Source organism: Cyphellophora attinorum (genome assembly GCF_001299255.1).
Source record: "Cyphellophora attinorum strain CBS 131958 chromosome Unknown Contig19, whole genome shotgun sequence".
NCBI lineage: Eukaryota > Fungi > Ascomycota > Eurotiomycetes > Chaetothyriales > Cyphellophoraceae > Cyphellophora > Cyphellophora attinorum.
The window spans coordinates 14,772-34,658 of NW_017253247.1; the positions used below are offsets into that span (position 1 = coordinate 14,772).

Consider the following 19,887-nt stretch of genomic DNA (forward strand, 5'->3'; position numbering starts at 1 on the left):
ATGGTCGATAGGGACCGGAACAGTATCACTAAGTCAACAATAGTATCAGAAGTCCTTCCCAGAGTAAACTCAAGTCGCCGGACCAGGCATATAATCTGAGGCGAGCCCGAGCAATCGACATGTCGTTCGATGACTTTGCATCGGCAATAGCGGAATTAAGTGAGGTGGGCGGCCATTTTCCCCGCAACGCGTCCTCCAAATCGCAAAGGCAAAAAAGCGCGTGCCACTATAGCGGAACAGAACCACAGATCGATTACCGACAATTCCCATCAGACTCGATCCCCTCCGCGAGAAGACGACAACGTCACACAGCATTTGTGCCGCCCACGATAGACATCGACCTCAAGCACACCAACCACACAAATATGGATATCGCAACTCCTCGCGTCCTGCCCTCCCACCTGCACGCCTTCGCCCCCGGCTCCGCCAACCCATCCAACAAGACCACCGTCCGCCTGTTGGGTGTTATCACAACCGTCTCCGGCGACCAAGCCACCCTCACATGCGGCAACGATGCCGTCACCATCATACTGAATCGGTATGTCAGCCCGCAGCTCCCCAATGTCATATGCCTAGCTTCAGCATAACCCCAGTTATTCGCCTGCGACGCAAAATGCTGACGCTCGCCCAGCGATTCCCACCTCTCCCCCTCACACCTCTACGAAATCGTCGGCAAAGTAATCAACCTCGACGGCGGCGCTGGCCTCGGCATAAAAGTCCTCAGTAGCTGCGAATGGCCCAAGAACGAAAGAGGAGAGCTGCCTGATATCAAGCTCTTTGAGGCGGTGGTGGATGCGACGCACAAGGTACGGGAGATTTTCTATGAGGGTGGGAGTGGCCAAGAGGACGGTGGCATGTTCGTCAATTGAGATACCCGATTGTGCTTGCATAGGCAGTGAGGAAGCCGGTGTGAGGGAGTCAGTATCACCTCATCGAATTCATAGACTGCGTTGTAAACTTCCAATGAGGGACTTGGGCGGCTCGACAGTCTAGGCTACCTGTAGGCGAGGTGGCCAGCGCTCCGATCCCATCGCTAAATAGGGCTGGCGCAAGGGCAACTGTCGTGGGACACCAGCATGATAGAGAGCGCGGCATAGACAGTCAAGGACGAGCATGAAACCTTCTCCCGAGGGGACAAGTATTGCGAAGAATTTCTACAGCGCCCTCCCTGGGTAGGATTTCTCGAGACGTTCTTACTAGCGTTCTGACGCTCTGGTGAGGCTCATCTCATCTCAGCGACTTGATCAGCGAAAGGACAAGAGGTCTTTAGCGCCCCCCCAGGCGTGTCATATGAAGATGAAATACCCGCTTGCAAACCCCGGAGGTGAATCAAGAAAGCGAGAACCAAGGATGAAGAGGAAGACGTGATCTGGCACGACGTTCATTATCTGCTTATCTATTCTCTGTGACGTGGTACTCATCTAGCACGTATCTGTTTCCAAATGCTCTGGACCGCTCGAGCCATTCGTCATCACCGCCAATCATCTCGGGCAGCTCGAGAGGGCTGAGTGATTTCTAGTCTCGGTGCCTCCCACTTCTCCTAGGCGTGGTGGGAACGTTGCTGCCCAGATCAGTCGGATCTGGATATGCTGGCTTCACACCATGATCTTCCTGCAACTGCGTCCAGTCATCAAGCCCAGAATCGTGATGGATCCCGAAGTCCATTGTATCAAACCCAGCAGGCGGCGAACTAGGCATTGGCGCATCTGTGCTGAAGGCAGTCATGTCTGTTTGTAGGATATCGGTCGGCAGTTCTGAGAAGTTGACACTGAATTGCGGGTCGTCGTTGCGCGTAGAAGGGGATGAGCCCTGCAAAGAGGGAAGATCTGGGAAGTCAAAGGTCACATTCTTGTTCGGCGAGCTTCGCATTGGTTGCTTCCGTAGCTTATTCGGTGTCAGTGTTTCTTCGTTCCAGTTGCCTGCACTTATGGCGTCGTGCAAGCTTCGTGATATTGGAGTCATATTGTCTAGCTTACTGACCACGCTGCCAAAGAGCGAGCGGATAACATCGTTTTCCGCTTGCTTCGTCTTGGGAGTTTTGCGTGGAGTTCGCTGGGCATTTGGAGAGACTGGATCACCGAAGGCCCGCTGCGGCGTCTTCGAGTGCAGACGTTCGGACCGGCGATGCGGTGTAGATGGTGGCAGCATCAGTGCATCCGATGGCTCGTTCACAGGCTGGCTCATGTCCATGTCGAAGAAGTCATCAAAGGACCCGAAGGAATCGACCATGAACGACTCGGGCGTGAAATTCTCCTTGCCGTCAATAGTAAGTGCAACCGCACCTGCGAGACCGGGTACCTGGAATATGTCTTTGGTCTTGTTGATCCTCGGGCTGCGTCTAACTGCCATAATTCCGGTCTTGAATGCCGCAGAAGTTCCATGAGTAGAGGCAGGCGCACTGATACTTTTCTGAGGAGACGGGAACAGCTGCCGTCGCACAGGCTTCGGCGTGAGGTCAGTATGAGGTTCCTCGGGAGTGTGGCCGGCACCCTTGGTGGGACTCGACTGAATCTGTCGTTGAGATAGGACAGCCCTGTTCGTTGTTCTCGTGGCAGGTCCCAAACTGCTAGCGCGAGTCGGCCGTGGCATGGGAGGCAGCTGTGGTTCGTTGCTGTCCGTCAAAGTATCATCTAGGCCCTGCATTTCTTCGTAGGCGTCGTCGCCATCAGGGGCCTCGGTGCTTGTGTCCGCAGGAGAAGAGTCCTCACTACCAGGCGCGTCGCTCGCAGGGGTTGGGGCATTTCGATCTGCTATGGTGACACGCTTCTTGGTCGGTTTTGGAGGTCCTCTACCGCGTCTGCGGCGCCCTTTGGTCGGCTTCTCCCACTTCTCTTTTGGTCGAGGGCACTTCTGTTTGTGGAACCACAAGCCGCAAGCTGAAATCATGTTAGTTTGTCCATGAGACACTGCAAGTCAACTTACGATTGCACAGGCAGATTGTTTCCCACCCATTGGCGACGTCCTGTTCGCTTGTGTCCACTTTGTAGCCTCTCCACGTCTTTATCGTGTCGTCTTCGTTGCGATCGAGCTCATGCTTGTACACAATCTCGCCAGGACCTAAGCCCACATCAAGTGAGCCAAACGGCGTATCGAAGACCTTTGCGTACCCACGCCTCCACGCCGGTGTCTCGATTGCGCCGCAATTATCGCAGTAAGGAGGGATTTCTCCAGCATTGATAGCATTCATCAAGCGCGCCTTAGTCTGCTCCTTGCCGACCTTTTTCTTGGATCGAGATTTGCCGTCATCAGTCTGGCCACTGGGTGCCTCTGACATCGGCGCATCGCTGCCTGGAGCCCATGTCTGCGATCTTGTCAAAGTCGGGCCTACGGGATCGCTGGCAGGGATGGTCGACATCGTACGCTTGTTGGGTGCCCTCGAGCTTTGGCGGTGGCTGAGACTCGTCTCGCTTTGCCACTTCTGGGACCTGGACATCCCCAGGCTGCGGTGTATCACCAGTAGCTTCCACCGAGGCGTCGGCAGGCGTCAATGATTGTGACTGTGCGAGATCTTGTGGGGGTGGCATGACTTCCTCGGGCAGTTCCGTCGTAGGCATTATTTGGTCGTGGTGGAAGTTGCCATGGCTGTCAGGATTTTGTACTGCTAGCATCGGGGTGTCCTCGTCAAAGACCGGAGGAAAATGGTTTTCGGTGAACTGATCGAAGTTCAGATCGAGCGGCATGTCCGCATCCTTATTGAATTCGAAGTTGTCGAAATTCACCATGCCATTATTACCAAAGATATCCTCGTCGAGAGTAGAACTGCCGATTCCGGAGTCGAGGGATTCTCGCATGGGTGGCAACATGGGACTGGTGCGTGCGGCCATCGTCGGCATTATGGGAGGCGAGGACGGGATGTTGGCGGGCGTGCTGGACACGCTTCGTGCACGCGTATCTTCTGGAGACATTTGAGATTCATTCGCCTCAGCCCGCACGATCTGCTGCTGCACCTGGTGATGTTGCTGTTTAGCCACAATCTCTCGCGCCATCACTGCGGCCGGATTCAAAGCTGGAAACAGTGGTTTGCCGCGATCGGGTTTCCCGCGATCCGAGTTCTTTGGTCGTCCCCTTGGACGCTTCGTAGGTACGGGCGTTGGCGGTCGTACTGGCTCCTCACTCATGAGAACATTGTTGGGCACGCCAGCTGGATGTATTGGCGTTGGACGGTGCAAGCGTAGACTACTGGCTTTGCCAGCCATCGCACGAAGATCTTGTGGCTGTTGCTCGATGTTGAAGCTATCCTTGGTGACTTGCTTGACCTTCGTTGTTTTGGCGCGTTTCCGAGCTGGTGCTTCTTCGACCATATCGTCTGCACTATAGTAGCCGCTGAATGAGTCATGTCGGTTGTTCGACGGCTGCGGTCGGACAGCAGCACGTGAGCTCGGTCGATTCGAGTCATCGTATATGGGTCGCATCGATTGGTCGTATGATTGGAAGACTGGGGTACCAGCACGGCTGCCTGGACGTGAATGAGGGTATCCATCCGTACGCGGCATGCCATCGCTCAGCATACGTTGCATGTTCTCAAGACCGGTGGTGTCCATTGGCGAGGCAGATCTCTGTAAGGCAGACTCCGGGTTCTGCAACCACGCCGGTCGGCCGTCTTGACTGCTCATGCTACCAGAGCGCTGTCTGTTGAACGCTGTCGCCACAGGCTTCAATCGAAGCTTGACTTCCAATGTTGGCTGTGCATTCTTGCTCATGAGACCCATGAGACCCTTCACAATCCGGCCAGTAACCATGTTCTCTGTGTCCGCGCCTATGACCTCCATCATGTGTTTTGACAGCATGCCTTGTCCGACTAGAGGCGTGTCTTCTTCCGAGTAGTCGTAGGCATAGACCGCGTAGTCGCTGTCCATTTGAGACGTGAGTTCGGGACTCGCGGTGGTCACAGCTTCGAGGCAGGTACGGAGGTCGACAGCACCAATTTGATTGACATTGTCGATGAACGCAGTGGTGACTTGGACTGAATGTGGCCATCTCGCCAGATGATTGTCCTTCGATTCGTGGTCAAAGGTGTAGAGTATCTTGAGCTTGACTGTCTGCACGGTGGCAGCGTCTGGAGACGCCATACCGGCAGACAGAAGGTGATGGGATGGGAGGTTCGAGTGAGGTGTAGGTTGCTAAAATTAAGCAGAGGCGAGAAGATCCGCGTGCTAGCTTTTCATCTTCGGATCGAGTGGCGAGGCAGTGCGTGATGAGTGACTGCAAAGCTTGCTACCGTGACGAAGTTAAGTTGAGGAGAAAACGCGTGTTGAAGAGGTCGATATGCTAGTGCTTGCTCTGTTGTACAATGCTGCCGTGGAGTATTGCTACAAGACAATGAGAATGCAATGTGTACAACTGCGAATGCTGAGGAAGGAGCGAGATCTATGTGTCGACTATATGGTAAGAGTAAGGAATGTTGGCTTGGAAGAGTGTTGCTACTACCAGCCCTTCCTCGTCTTTGCCGCGGGTCCGTCGCGACTCGCGTGGCTCCAAATGCTAGCACCGATGCCAAGGAATGACGCCGATGAAGAACGGTCCGAGGTTGAAGCTATCCCAAAGAAAGCTAGACTCGGCTACTAGCTTATGCCAAGGCCAGGTTCGAAGAGAGGTTCAAGTTCGCCAGCAATGAGAAGGTCGAGAAGATTTGTTCTTACATCGACTGGATTCCGACACCTCTTAAGTAAATCCTCTGGTCATGGCCGACTCGTCCAAGATACAGTATGTCTCTGTCGCCTCCCCTTCCCGTATCTCCGAGTCCCGTGACTCATTCTCTCTTCCGTCGCTCGATCTTCAGGCTGAATCGTTTGCTGACTTTTGGTGTTTCAGGGAATTACTGGCAAAGCGAGGAACGAATTGACGTGAGTTGTCCTTCCCCTACCCCGCGCTATCTTTGCTTGAGGCTTCTCTAGTCCCCATTTGATGTTTGATGTTCAATTTGAGGTTGTTTACCCCATTCGACGAGGCGTTTCCGCTCCGCCACCCCACTCTACCCACGACCTCATCGTCGCCTCAGTGCACCACCTCTCTTCGTCGCGCATCATTCTATATCAATCGCATACAGTCTCTGTTACTGCATCATCTTGTCGCATCACCATGCTCTACGGCACGCAAAAATTCCCCGAGTACGACGCGCTCAAGCTAACAAAATCGCATCACAGGGAATACGAAGTCTCGCTCCTCGAGCAACATGAACTACAGACCGGTCCCCTCTCGATCCTCATGACTGCCACCCGTAACCACACACAAGTCCTCATCAACTGCCGTAACAATCGGAAACTCCTCGCCCGCGTCAAGGCCTTCGATCGACACTGCAATATGGTCCTCGAGAATGTGAAGGAGATGTGGACAGAGAAGAGTGGCAAAGACGGCAAGAAGGGTGTCAACAAGGACAGATTCATCAGCAAGATGTTCTTGCGCGGCGACAGTGTCATTCTGGTTCTGCTCAGCTCGTGAGCGGGTTTCGAACACCATTTTTACGAGGTTATTCGATAGATGATACGATGCCAATGCATGCGCAGGGAGCGCTCTGTCTCACAACATCGCAATGCACTTTTGCAGACCAGCTTCTGCTGCCAAGTACCATACATGCAGTGCATAGCTGCTGCATCGACAACCGACATCATCGGTACCAACGAAGCACTCCAGTCCTCGGAGACGAGACTCTGTCAGCTGCACGCGGGCATCCTCAGAACCACGGAGGACAATTGGTCGGATCGCTGCCTGCGGCTGCCTAGATTGCAAGCCATATCAGGCTAAGTCGGTCAAGGCGCAAATGCGACTCGAGCGCAGCGTGACCGCTTCTGCCTGCACAAGTGCAGACTCGGACAGATTTGACCGCCTACGATCAAAAACTCGTCGAGACAGAGACGTCTACTGCAGTGCAATATATATATATATATACTCCCGAACCAGGAAACACCTGAAAAGCCGGCGAATGCAAAAAGTCGTCAATTTTCAACTGATCTTTCACCTGATCTGCCCATGATCTGGACGACCTCGCCACTTTTCCTACTTCCTTTCCTAATTTTCCAGTCTGCCTAAAGACTACAGCGCACCCGCGAACCCAGTCAAGAACTCCTGCAAGCCCCAAGCGCCCGGATCCGGAATCTTACCTATGCACACTCTCGTTAGTAAAACCGCTCTGCCACACACATTTGACGCAAGACTCACCTCTCCATTCATCCTCCGCCCCAACATAGACTGCCGCCCCAAACTCGCCTTCATTCCCTTGGTCGCCTCCGCCCCCTCCCTCGCCTTTTCACTCGCCTTCTTCACATCGCCCGTATCCCGCAGTGTCTCCACAAACGGGAACAACGCATCCATCAGCGTCCGATCCCCCGGCGCCGCGGGTGTATATTTCTTCAAATCCTGCAGTGCTGCTTCCAACGCCGCACTCCATGTTTTAGCATCCATCTTCTTCTCACTTCCCGTATCTTGTTTGCGTACGCCTGCGGCGAGCGCGTTGAGGAAGATAGCGTAGATCGCTCCGGACGTCCCATCCATGTTTTCTTCCACGACGGGGACGAGCTTGTTGAGGTACGCGACTGCGTCCGTGGGCATGGATCCCGAGGACAGCTCCTTGAGGACGGCCTCGGCGCCGCGCTTCAATCCGATGCCGCAGTCGCCGTCGCCGACGATCGTGTCGTAGCGCGTCACCTCGGCTTCGACGCTGATGACTTGTTTGAGGCCTGCCTCGAGCGCTTTTTGCGCTTGCGCGGGGTCGAGGGTTAGATTGGATTTTTTGGGGTCGGAGGTCGTGGTGTGTTTGCTGTCGAATGTGCTGCTGTTGTCGGCTTCCCACGTGGAGGTTGCAATAGGCGCAGCCCAGCCATAGGCTTCGGCGGGGAAATCGAGGAGTTCGAGCATTGATTTGCCAGAGCCGAGACCTGTGTCTTCGAGGCGCAGAAGGGAGGCGCTGAAGCCCAGACCGTTGAGGGAGGTGAGGAAGGTGCCGGCGATGACGCGGACAGGGGTTATGGAGTAGGTGGATTTGAGCTGTTTCACGAGCTCGGCGACGATGCCGCCTATTTCGAGCATGGAGACGCCGCCCAGGTTGTTGACGAAGAGGACGACTTTGTCGGATTTTTGGATGTTGACGTAGTGGCGGTCTTTGTCGGAGGGGTCGAGGAGTTGCGCGAGCATGAGTTTGATCAGGTCAGGGAGGTCGGCGCGCACGGTTTGGGAGCCGGGCTCGTTGTGGATGCCCATGCCTACTTCGATGTCGCCGAGTGGCATTAGTGATTCCATGGGTCCGCGGCCTGGGACGTGGACGTGTTCCATGCTCGAACCCACGGAGACGAGGTTGTTGCAGACCTGTTGTGCCAGCTTGTAGACTTGGTCTAGGCTGCCGCCTTGCTCTGCGAGTGCGCCGATGATCTTGAGCACCATGATGCCACCGCCAATGCCTCGCCGGCCAACTTTGCCGCCCTTCTCGCGACCAACACCGACATCGTCGCCAATGGCGTGGAATTCCGTGGCCACACCGCCGGCCTTTGCTTTCTCGGCCGCCATGCCGAAGTTGAGCACGTCGCCTGTGTAGTTCATTGTGATCACCATCACACCCTTCTCTGTAGGTACTCGTCCGAGGACGGCTCGACGGACCTGCTCTGCGGAGGGCGAGGCGAAGATCGTACCGGCCACACCTGCCGTGAGCAGGCCCTTGCCCACGAATCCAGCGAAGCCGGGCTCATGGCCAGAGCCTCCACCGGAGATGATAGAGACTTTTGCTTCACCTTTGAACGAGTCTGGTCTGCGGTAGATGATCTTGTTGGGCTCGTCGAAGGCGAGGGAAGGGTTCGTGAGGGTCAAGGCGCGGAGAGCACCATTCACGAGGACAGTAGGATCACTGAAGAAATGCTTCTCCAGCGTCGACATGGTGACGGTGTTTGTACGCTGGTTGCCAGGGGCAAAAAACTTCCAGTCCTTTACCTGAAGCTCCGCTGAAAAGAGAGAGGACGTACGCAGATACAAGAACAGCAGAACAGAAGTGGTCAGCAGCAGTGTATGTGAAGCAATCAAGAGTGCGACGTGGGTTACATGTACTGCTTTGCTGCCCCTCTTCGACCAAATAATGACATTACCTTTGCCTGCATCGGAAGCATTGTGTCTGGCACATCCACCACATCGGAGGCATGCCGGTGCTCTGCCGACAGGTCGAGACTTGCATGACACGGTACCTCGAATGCGGGGAAAGCACGAGGGAGGGGAGCTTTCCAGAAGCTGACCATGGGTAAATGGCAGGTCATAGGCGGGGCGTTTTGATGATGGAAGCCAATGAAAAAGTCATGATGAGAGTTTTTGGGTCGCGCTCCTCGGTGTTGTCTGCGCGAGTCGCAGTCTCGGATACATCTGCTCGAGGGCGACCCCCAACCTTGATGCGGGATGTATCCATTGCTCAGGCCATACAGGCAGGACCCAGCGGCTTACTTTCGCCGGCTAAACTCGAGAATCTGTGACCTTCTTTGGTGACCTTGAACCAGAAAAGGATGCGTTGCATGAGGTGAGAATTGATGACCAAGGGCGCCTTTGTGTTTTGAAAAGCAACACCAGTTCTCTCAGAGACTCAGTTACTAGTACTAGTAAGTCCAGAAGCTCACGTGACTACGCGTTAGGGCTTGCCCAGATTTCTCGCTTGCTTGCGACGACCTCGGAGCTTTCGCCGAACGGCTCCTTGCTGTGCGCTGCCCGCGGCAACGCAATGCACCGCACATCGAATTAACTTGGGCAGGAACGATGTCGTCTTGGGCATTCGTTTTCGTGAGAAGCCGTCATTCTGGCGCGTGGATCATGAGACTCAGCGTGACGAGAACAGAGTATGACCTACACAGATACATTCATCTCCCTTCATCAAGGACATCATACTACTTGCATACGGTTGAAGTATACTTTTGATGCTACTTGCTCAAATACACAGAAGAACATGCAACCTGATCTACCACCCGAACGCCTCCTCGATGTAATGCAGTTCCACGAGTCCGCCTACCCTCCGACCAATGTCAACGACCCCAGATCTGACACTATCGCAGAACTCTGGCGACCCGCAACTGATGACCCCGACCTTGACACCCTTGACAAGAGAGTCATGCAGAGCGTCGACCACGTCGTGCTCTATCGTATCCGTCAGGTCCCGTCGCCTTTGCCCGGAACCGGTGACATTCACTTCGAGCCGGCCCAGTCTGGATAGCGGCTCTAAGAGACCACTCTGCTGCACATCTTCGAGCAGTGCCCGTCCACATTCTCTGACGCTCCAGTACAGCTTGACGTTGGTATGCGCGCGGATCCAGCTAGCAACACCAGTGATGCCGATGCCACCAGCCAGCAAAATCAACCTATCACAAGCCAACACTCCAGCATTGGGAGCCACGCCTACGCTGTGATTGCGATATGGACCTTCCAAGAGCGTCAGAATATTCCTAGCGCTACCGAGTCGTGATGTGATTCCTTTGTGCTTCTTCACATACAGCCGGACGCCAGGCCGGATGAGTGGTCGAGTATGGAGAGGTATGCTTCGGATCTTGCTGACAGCCTTTTCCAGGTCTGTGATTACTGCAAGGGTGGGACTCGTTCGCCCAGACCCTGTAGATGGTGCTGTGATCGCTGACTCAACCTCATCGTCGGGATGCTGGCAATGGCTGAGAGGGATGACGCTGAAGGGGTGGCTCCCAAATGTACGCCACCAGGACAGTCCTGGCCACGAGATGTACGCGTGGTGGCCCGGATGCAACGACCAGCGGACTCCAGGGATGTCGATCCGTACAACACCAGAAGAACCTAGCTCCTGCATCTCGGCTCTCAATGGCCCAGTCTGCGCCAGCCGTAGCAATCTCGCCGCTCTGTCGAAGATCCATACTGCAAATGCCGCGTACAGCCAGAACTCATAGCCCCACCGTCTTTTGAAGAGCAACTCGACGTGGTACCAGCAGCCGACCAGTAAGAGAATCGCCATCAAGATATGAAGAACCAGGAACACCTCGTAAGTCAATCTTCTGAACAAGCGTGCGGAGAAGACGACCAGCGCACAAGCCATCACGGTCCCGACAACGCCCCAGACCCAATATGACAGCCTCATTTGTTCCACCGCGAGCCCTTGCGATCTATACAACTCGATCTCCACAATCGAGTGCACTATACAGTGCACCATGAAAATGCGGGCCACATGTCGGTGGAACAGCAGGTACGTCGCATGGCTCCAGTTCGTGATCCACAGCAGGAAATTATTTCTGCCAGCGAACAGTATAACCAGAGGTAGGAGCGCAAACGCAATGACTCCAGTGCAATTAGCGACATAGAGCATGATCTCCTCCCTAGTGTTCTTGTAGAACGCATTCGGCTGGACTGAATTGTGACCAACAGCGCTGCAGATGACGTTGAGGATGACGAAGAACACGATATACATGCCCTGACCCATTGTTGGCGCATTGCCGATGCCGTGCGGGAGCGGTTGAACATGACGACCGCCAAATGTCGATGGGTATACCACATACGGTCTCAGCCGCGCGAAGAGCGTCGGCAGCAGCGGGAAGAAGAGCAGCAGAGTGAATGCAAAGGGTGTCAAGGCGCCGACAAGCAGTATCGTCAGCCCATAATAGCTGTGCAGAGCTTCCTGCTGCTCAAAACCCTCAAGACTTCGCTTGTTGATCAGCCACAGATCCCTCGGAACCACGCCTGTGAAGTCCAGTGTCCAGTCTCGTTGATGGTCCGGTTCGGCGTTGTCTCGATCTGCTGCAACGACTGCGAATATGTCCATGAAGGCTGAAAGTCCGGATTGCCGCTCTCCTTCTGGTTCCAGAATCGCTCTAATTCCCACACCGACGGCGGATGTTCATCCTCGGCACAAGCTTCCTTTATGCACCATGCCAGGGTGGTCAAAAACGATGAATCGGCAGCGAAGCAGTCTGCAGTCGTGCTTATGGCGCTCGGACCACCGTCGGTCGGCACCACCTGTTTCGAACATCCCAGCCGCACATTCCGGATCGCTCGTCTACAGCCGTGCGCGCAGCTGGGCTTGTACATGTCGATAGAGATGCCGATCAGTGCATGGCCTACGCCTGCCAGCGCCAGCAGCAGGAATGGGGTCCTGAGCTGCATGCTGGACGTGTCGGGTGCTTGTCAGGCAGGTTGCTGCTCGGGAAGGGAGAGCAATACGAGGGCGCAGAGAAACCATATTGATGGACAGAGCACGGCTCAGTCGGCAATGTCATTGTCTCGAGACGTCCGGTTGCGACTTTGCGTGGGCGTGGTGAAAATGAGACAAAGGATCGTGGTGGTCTGACACGTGGTTTTGGGATGACCAGTGGTCTGTGCAGCGGATGGATTTCTTTGTCTTCGGCTGCAACGGCTGTCATCTTTCTGCCGCATCGCGGATCTGATAGAGTGTCAAATTTAGAACAGGTCTGTGAAGTGAAAAGTGTACGACTTTATACTCAGAGGGCGTGATGCTGTATGTTGAAACGTCAGTCATGAATATATCCTATTGCGCATACGAGCAATCAAGTACAGGGGTTTTGCCGGAGACTTATTGACTAGAACTGTAAGCGTGTACTCTGCCGGATTTTAATCTGTAGACTTGCGCTGAATTTCGACAGTAGCTCGTTCGATGATCAGCCTGCAGAGCTCAAATAAAGTCCTGTTAACCCGCACAACAGCAGCCCTCCGTAATGTGTGACATTGATCTCAAACTATACCAGTTCACGTGATAGCTCCAGCAAGATATGCGGACGATGTCTTTCGTCTGACCTACCTGATGCTTCCACGCTACTCGATATTGTGCTTCCACTCCGCCTGACCTATCCCTCCCACACCAAAGCTCAATTCCGCAGCTCAAAAGTCACAGTGAACTCGAATGGCGTTGGCTTGAGGCGGTACCATTCAAACGGCCCAGGCCCGCACGTCGCGCTGCCCAGCCCATTATGCGCATAGTCAATGTTAAGCACTGTCTCATTCCGCCTGTACCACGCCAGCTCATAAGGATGCCGCGCTCTGTCCAAGTCTTCCGCGTAGTAGTTTCGTGCACTGAAGTCAAATGGTCGCTGCTGTCCCTGATCATCCTGCATCGTGATTCGTAAAGTCGCGCCCGTAACGGCATTGTGCAGCTCCAGCCAGCGGAGATCGCCACGATTACCATTCTCCTGCGGGTAGTCGTAGTGCGTGAACAGCTCGTCGAGTGACTTCTGGTAGTTTCCCATGCGCGCGGACTGCTTACTGTCGCGGTAGTTCTCGTGCGGGCCGCGGCCGAAGAAGGACGTCTGATTGAACTCGCCGGGCAGGACTGTGAGCAGGCCTATACGTGGAAGGGTCGGAGGCGTGCTGTTTCCGACGAAGTGGCCTTTGACGTGCAGGTTCAACGTGCGTGGTGTGGACGGATTGATGGTGTATATGAGCTCGGCCTCGCAGCCCCACTCGAGGACCTTGGGTGCGATGCGCATGCTGTAGGTCAGAGTGAATGGGAAGGATGTTGTGGATGGCTCTGAGGACCAGGAGACGTCGCGCACCTGCGGATGCATCTCGTTGACGCGAGCCTGACTCCAGTACTCGCGGTGGTCGCCAGCCACGTCATTTTGGGTCAAGGCGCGGTAGAAGTTGAGCTCCGGACCGCGCTGCAGGATGGCATGGTTGGAGTCCTCCCAGCTGACGTTGCCACGAAGCAGATCGAAGTCAAATTTAGTCTCGGCAGAGCTGATTTTGATGTGTGTAGCGGTCTGGCTCATGTTCAACGACGCCTGAAGACGGTTCAGACAGTCAATTTGACGGGTTGTCAAGGCCGAAGCTGCCTTGGGAAGATATATCTGTTCCCACGCAACGACTTGACCTGCTTTGGCCCAGATCCTGCAATCGCGTAGTCGAAACTCGATGAAGAGCCAAGCTTCGTCAGTTAGGCTGCTCGTAAAGGACGGGACAGCTACTGAATGATTGCTATGGGGCGCCAATCTGGGAAGCTCAAGCGATTGTCGGCTCGTTTCGTTGCCATCCATCACGACGTACCACGTGACATTGAGATGAGACAGGTCCAGGAAGTCGTAGTGATTGGTAATAGTGAGCTGCTTGGAAGAACTGTCGAAGGCCACCTCAACCGGCTGGATCGTCTTCGAATACTCGTAGATCGAAGGCATTGGCGAATGATCCGAGAGCATCATGCCATCGAGTATAAAATCTGCATCATTTGGCTCATCGCCGAAATCGCCACCGTAGGCGTAGTACTCGCCAATGTCTGGACCATCACTGTATCTCTTGTTGTGCGCCAACAGCCCGTGGTTAGACCATTCCCATATCAGTCCAGCTTGCATGCGCGGCTCAGACCTGAACTTCTTGATGTAGTCAAGGAGGCCGCCGGGACCATTACCCATCGAATGAGCAAATTCGCATAAAATCAAAGGCTTGTCCGTGAAAGTAGCGAGTTGCGCATCGATTCCGTCCAAGCTTAGATACATCCTCGAGTACATGTCGGCCGTGCTCGCATTCTTATCAGGTTCATAGTGTATCAGACGCGTGGAGTCCCGCTGCTTGATGTATTTATACATTCTCACGTGATTTGTGCCGTAGAAGCACTCATTTCCGAGTGACCAAATGATGATAGAGGCATGATTCTTGTAGCGCTCGACGAGTTGCTGCGCTCGATCGAGATAAGCAGCTGCCCATGCTGGGTTACTGGACAACCAGCTAGCGGCCTCCTCGTCCGAGTGACTGAACACACCAAAGCCGTGACATTCGAGGTCAGCCTCGCTGATAACGTAGAAGCCGAGCTCATCCGCGACATCGAAGAAGGACGGGTGACGTGGGTAGTGCGACGTCCGAATTGCGTTGAGGTTGTTCTGCTTCATCGCGACCATGTCTGCCCGCATTGCTTCATATGGTACAGTCCGACCGGAGAACGGATTGTGCTCATGGAAATTGATTCCATATAGAACTATCGGCTTCCCATTGACAAGGAAATTGGATCCCTTACGCTCGATGCTCCGGAATCCGACCCTTTGACTTATGTAACCCAATCAGAAGAGTATACAGCGAAGGACTCTCAGCAGACCAAAGCACCAAGTCGTCACCAGAAACGCGCAATTCGTTGCTTCCAGTCGCGTTCCCCGGCATCTGCTGTAGGGAGGTGCCATTCGGATGCGAGAGTGTCAAATTGAGCGGCTGTGGAGTGCCTTGTATCTTCAAATTGACGTTCAGAACGGCGCTCTTGAAGTCGTCCGCCACGAGCGGCGTGGCTTCGAAGTCGACCACGGAATTTTTGTGAAATGGCACCAGATACACGTCACGAAAGATCCCGCTAAGCCACCACTGGTCCTGATCTTCAATATAAGTTGCATCAGACCATTGGTAAACTTGGACAGAGACATTATTGGTGGAACCCACCTCGAGGTAAGGTGTGATGTCGAATTCGCTGGGGTTTCTAGACCCCTGGCTGTAGCCTACCTCATCACCGTTAATATACACGTGGAATGCGCTGTCGACGCCCTCGAAACGGAGACGGATCTGATGATCCGACCATGGCTCCGGGATTTCGAAGTCTCGGAAGTAAGTGCCGGTAGGGTTGATATAAGAGACATTGGGAGCTGTCACGGGAAATGGGAAGTTGAAATTCGTGTAATGCGGATTTCCGTAGCCTTGAGTTTGCCACATGCCGGGCACCTATAATGGTGATTAAGCCAACCCATGGCACAAATGGCGTCCTGGTAGTTGCATACCTCGATGAAGTCCCATGCAGAAGTGTTAGCAGAACCAACGGAAGTCTCGAATGGACACTGCTCATAACGGAATTTCCAGGTGCCATTCAGACTCTGGTACAAGCTCTGCTCCCGGTCGTAGCTGAGGGCAGCATTTGGTGTGCCGTAAGTATAGAAGTGTGCCCTCGGTGGCAAGGTATTCCGATGCAGCACGTCGAGATTTGACCAATCTGGAACAAAGCCAGGGAAAATGGTTGGCTGTAGCGCCATGTCAGGAGAATCGCCGGGCTGAAACACCTGTCCGAGGTATCTCTGCTCCTCAGCTTTATTATAAAAGAGACATCACGTGTCCACTGGGCACGAACTTTGCTCTCGTCGCAGGGGAACTCACCTGGTTCGAGGAGTAAGTAGCACGAGGCCCCGCAGGCCAAACAAAGTAGAGACAAACAACGTGAGGAGCTGGCGGGCAGTCTTCATTGCACAGCTTGCCTGGAGGATCCCGTCAAGCCAACATATTCGGTCTGTGATGTTTGCCACGGCAGCCAGCTCTTCTCCACGCGCGTTGAGCATGACGTCTGGTCACCTCTAATTATGGTCGAACAATCGTGTGGTGACCGCTCCACGAATGATCTGGTGCAGGACCCCTGAGACTATCGCTGCACGTCATCTGGCTCGCGCAGACTCTGGTCAATATTGATGAAGCTTATGACGTAAAGCACTATGGTATGAGCATATGCACTGCCACAGAATCAATACAGTCGTTGAAGCGGTGTGCTTCACAAGTAAACAGCAAGCTCTTGTGTCACAAAAATAGCTTGCAGGAGAGTCGTGTTACCACGGGCGAGAAGGCACTTAGGAAGAGGACGAAAGAAGAGAAGAATTATATCCGTGGCGAAGTCCTGGACCCAAACGCAACCCTTGGCGCCAATGCCGGTTCACCTTCGAGCCCCAGGGCCCGGGTGCCATTCCAATTTTCCATCCTTCATCGCAGCTTAGGGCGACACGATCACAAGCTAGACATCATCGATATTTGGATCGGCCCGAGCAGTAGGTTGTCTTGCCTCGGTAGCATGACTTCTTTGTATACGACTAAGCTGCTTTGATGAATCTCGCAAAGTTTTCGAGGTAATGCTTTGTGGTCTTTGTCCAAACACGAGGATCGCGTGACCAGATAACATGGAACAAAGCCTCGCGGGTCGCCGCTGCGGCGTGCATCTCGTGCTTCTCTTTCTGCACTGTCAGCGAAGCTTCTCGACTGTATCTGCCAAAGTACGTGTTCAGTAAGCCGACAGACGATGCCCAAAGAACGTCCAAGGCCAATATCGGCCACGAAATCAAAAACGGCACACGCTGGCATCGCTACCCGACATCGCCAGCGCGTAGACGCGCTCAAACAACAAATTAAGATCCAACGACGCATTACCCGCGAAAGACTGCTTAGCGATCCTGGCTCCGCTCTAGAAGCAGTATCCGATCATTATGCAGCAAGGTTGTCCTTGAGTCTGTTCGACAATCCGTTCTCACATTATGCCTTCATGCCCTGTCCATCGGGTATGGGTCCCTTTTCTTTTACAAGTGCTTTCAAGCGAGTATCACAGGGCCTGAGGCCCTTTATACGTTTACCAGTGAGACAGGACGTCAATGACAGCCCACAAATCCGGACTCCGCAGCGGTCCTTCACACAGTCCTCGTCAGACTCGGATGACAGCTACAAGGTAAGTGGCGACAGAGATACGAGGACCGGTGGGTTAGAGCCATTGTCGCCGATCCCCTGGTCACCTTTGATCCGCAACACCGATCAGATTAAGGCCGAGCCAAAAAGGTCGTCGACATTAATTTCATGCAGCTCTACTGGTACTCATCACGATTCATTGATGGATCTATATCAATCAGGTAAGCTTACGTCGCGTTTCTCTTCGAGTCCTCACACCAAGCCCACTGGAGTCGTAAAGCGGAGACGCAATGGGCACAATTCCCGACCGATTTCGCAGCCGAAGATGGACTGCTCAATCCGTCAAAGCTTTGCGACGTCGAGCAGTGCCCAAACATTCTTGACCGCGGTGAGCCGACATAACTCAATTAACAAGCGGACGGTATGCTTTTACACATTGCCAAAGCCTCAGCCGTCCACGTTTGTTGTGAGTGCCCAGGCAAAGGGGATAAGCATCCCGTCAACAAGCGCCCGGAGTGCAGCCGATCTCCTCTCCGCAGCTGTCTCGAAGTACGGTGGGCGGGTACAATCTCCTCCACTGTCACCTCAAGTCTTTCGACCACAGCTTCCCCGACTGGTTATGCCAGATCCCCTGCATCTTCAGGATCCCTCCGCAAGCCCTGATACTGCTGATAGCATCTACTATTCGCCCTTCGACGAAAACCGAGCTGTTATGTACCGGCATAACTCAGACGTCGGGCGTCGATTTGAGAACGGCTTCTGGACGTGGTCACGAACCGGCTCAGACACGGCCGTGAATCAGGTGCCACCTACACAAGAGGCGCCTCCTACACGTTAGCAAGAGGGCATGTGATTGCACTTCTTCGTCTCTGCATCCAATTCCCGTCACTTGAGCGTCACACCTAGCTCCAAGTCGCTTGCAACACCCTTTCATTGAAAGTCATCGGTAGCTCCATGTTGCCTCCAGATCTCATCAGTTGCAAGTCATAAGTCGCTGGCTACCAATTTCTTCCGAGGTTTACTGCCCCGACCATGGGCTGATGTGTTTACTACCTGGTAAGGCACCGTCCCGTTGCGCTCAGACTAATCACTCCCCTATCTTGAACGCGTGCATAGCGTGGACGTATAATGCGCCGAGAACGGCGTCCTGCACGTGATTCGGGCTACAGACTCTTTGGTCTGCTATGGATATTGGTCAGTGCTCAATACTCACTTCTTCAAATCTACATAGTGCTAACAAGTATGGTGGTTCTCCGATGCTTCTTGGGCTCTAGAGCCCATCCCTGCTGTTCCTTGACGTATGGCCGGCACCGAGGTTGCTTCAACTATGGGTGCGTTAGGCCGCTGGGCCTCCCTGAGCTGCATGTCACGGTCTGAGTCGAGTCTTGCGGCGGACTCTGTCAGTTTGTAAGTATCGATCGTCGCATGTCCTTTTCGCAGTCGTTTCCAGCAGTGCCTTAGGTCCTTCGCTTCAAAAGAGAACAACGCGATTACATACGCCAACCCCATGACGGTTGCCGTGATGCTGTAACAAAAGATCCCGACCCTTTGGTGTGCCTTGCTTCGAAATGGGCCACTGTTGGTTATGATCAGCCCTGCGTGCTGGTGTTAGCGACCACCAAAAACGATGATACACTCCACTCACCAAGTCCGCCATTGACTATGCCGCCCAAAATGATCACCCTTCCTGCCCACATGTGGATGAATGCCACCCAAGTTCTTCTGGGCGCCCTTATTTGCTGGCCTTGAACGTCTCGCACAACAGACGGGACAATGTCAGTGTCGTGTGGTCCTCCCACGGTGTTCAATGCTGCTCTGAAAGCCTTCGTGCGCTTCATATACATCCAATGATGAGTTTCGCCCAGAAATGGCTGTACCAATACCAGGATCGAAATGAGCCCGCCAAACACGATATGTGGGTCATGTGTGATGGACGGCCGCATAGACCTGAGCATGGGAGTTGCAACAGCCCCGACAGTCGCACCGATAATATAGCTGCAGACTCTTTAGCCAACGTCGATTGGATTTGCCGGACTAGCTCTGCCCCGCCAAGCATTTTAGCAGATGGTTCGATAGGACTTACAGAAGATATCCGAGCCACTGGAGGCATCGATGAGCGAGTACAGGCGTCATGAACGAATACGAGACGGCTTTTTGACGAAGGACAATTGCACCAAGCGGAAAGATCAGAAGTATCGAGAGTGACGTTAGAGTGCCATGAGCAGTGGCCATGCTGTTGAAATTGACAGACATGACGATTCAGAGTGGCTTGCGACTTCAACGGATCGGCGAAAAGCAGTTCTGAGTCGTCCTGGCAGTCCGCGGGCAGAAGTTGTCAGCGCCCCGTCCCGAAACGACTAAGGAGATATATCAGTCTGTTTGTTTGCATGAACAACACTATAGCAGTTGTCGCAAGTCGAACAGTCTCATGGACCGAGCGAAGCATCAGAGCGTCGATCTTGTTTGCAAACCACAGACGGGAGACGAACGAGCATTCGCCCTGGCACTGTTTGACGGTCAAGTATTGATCATTCCTGAACCATAAACAGTGAAAGTATGTACACTAAC

At 53.9% G+C, this 19,887-nt stretch overlaps 7 protein-coding genes across 7 annotated transcripts; 2 read left to right on the forward strand and 5 right to left on the reverse strand.

Moving 5' to 3' along the window:
- Positions 1-365: 365 nt before the first annotated feature.
- On the forward strand, positions 366-869 carry AB675_11966 (uncharacterized protein; the record flags this gene model as incomplete). The annotated part of the gene is made up of 2 exons (XM_018140858.1): positions 366-538; positions 632-869. The coding sequence occupies 2 exons, from the start codon at positions 366-368 to the stop codon at positions 867-869; spliced, it is 411 nt and encodes a 136-aa protein (XP_017998230.1).
- Positions 870-1,515: 646 nt separating this feature from the next.
- AB675_11967 (uncharacterized protein) lies at positions 1,516-5,069 on the reverse strand (the record flags this gene model as incomplete). The annotated part of the gene is made up of 3 exons (XM_018140859.1): positions 1,516-2,876; positions 2,923-3,301; positions 3,354-5,069. 3 exons carry the CDS (start codon positions 5,067-5,069, stop codon positions 1,516-1,518), a joined length of 3,456 nt encoding a protein of 1,151 aa, XP_017998259.1.
- Positions 5,070-6,078: 1,009 nt separating this feature from the next.
- AB675_11968 (Small nuclear ribonucleoprotein Sm D2) lies at positions 6,079-6,438 on the forward strand (the record flags this gene model as incomplete). Its single annotated transcript, XM_018140860.1, has 1 exon — positions 6,079-6,438. The coding sequence occupies one exon, from the start codon at positions 6,079-6,081 to the stop codon at positions 6,436-6,438; it is 360 nt and encodes a 119-aa protein (XP_017998281.1).
- A 591-nt stretch (positions 6,439-7,029) lies between these two features.
- AB675_11969 (Dihydroxyacetone kinase 1) lies at positions 7,030-8,859 on the reverse strand (the record flags this gene model as incomplete). Its single annotated transcript, XM_018140861.1, has 2 exons — positions 7,030-7,092; positions 7,156-8,859. 2 exons carry the CDS (start codon positions 8,857-8,859, stop codon positions 7,030-7,032), a joined length of 1,767 nt encoding a protein of 588 aa, XP_017998413.1.
- A 1,057-nt stretch (positions 8,860-9,916) lies between these two features.
- On the reverse strand, positions 9,917-11,731 carry AB675_11970 (putative ferric transmembrane component; the record flags this gene model as incomplete). The annotated part of the gene is made up of 1 exon (XM_018140863.1): positions 9,917-11,731. The coding sequence occupies one exon, from the start codon at positions 11,729-11,731 to the stop codon at positions 9,917-9,919; it is 1,815 nt and encodes a 604-aa protein (XP_017998212.1).
- A 1,060-nt stretch (positions 11,732-12,791) lies between these two features.
- On the reverse strand, positions 12,792-14,810 carry AB675_11971 (Beta-galactosidase; the record flags this gene model as incomplete). Its single annotated transcript, XM_018140864.1, has 1 exon — positions 12,792-14,810. One exon carries the CDS (start codon positions 14,808-14,810, stop codon positions 12,792-12,794), a length of 2,019 nt encoding a protein of 672 aa, XP_017998297.1.
- A 112-nt stretch (positions 14,811-14,922) lies between these two features.
- On the reverse strand, positions 14,923-15,917 carry AB675_11972 (Evolved beta-galactosidase subunit alpha; the record flags this gene model as incomplete). The annotated part of the gene is made up of 2 exons (XM_018140865.1): positions 14,923-15,612; positions 15,669-15,917. 2 exons carry the CDS (start codon positions 15,915-15,917, stop codon positions 14,923-14,925), a joined length of 939 nt encoding a protein of 312 aa, XP_017998365.1.
- Positions 15,918-19,887: the final 3,970 nt, after the last annotated feature.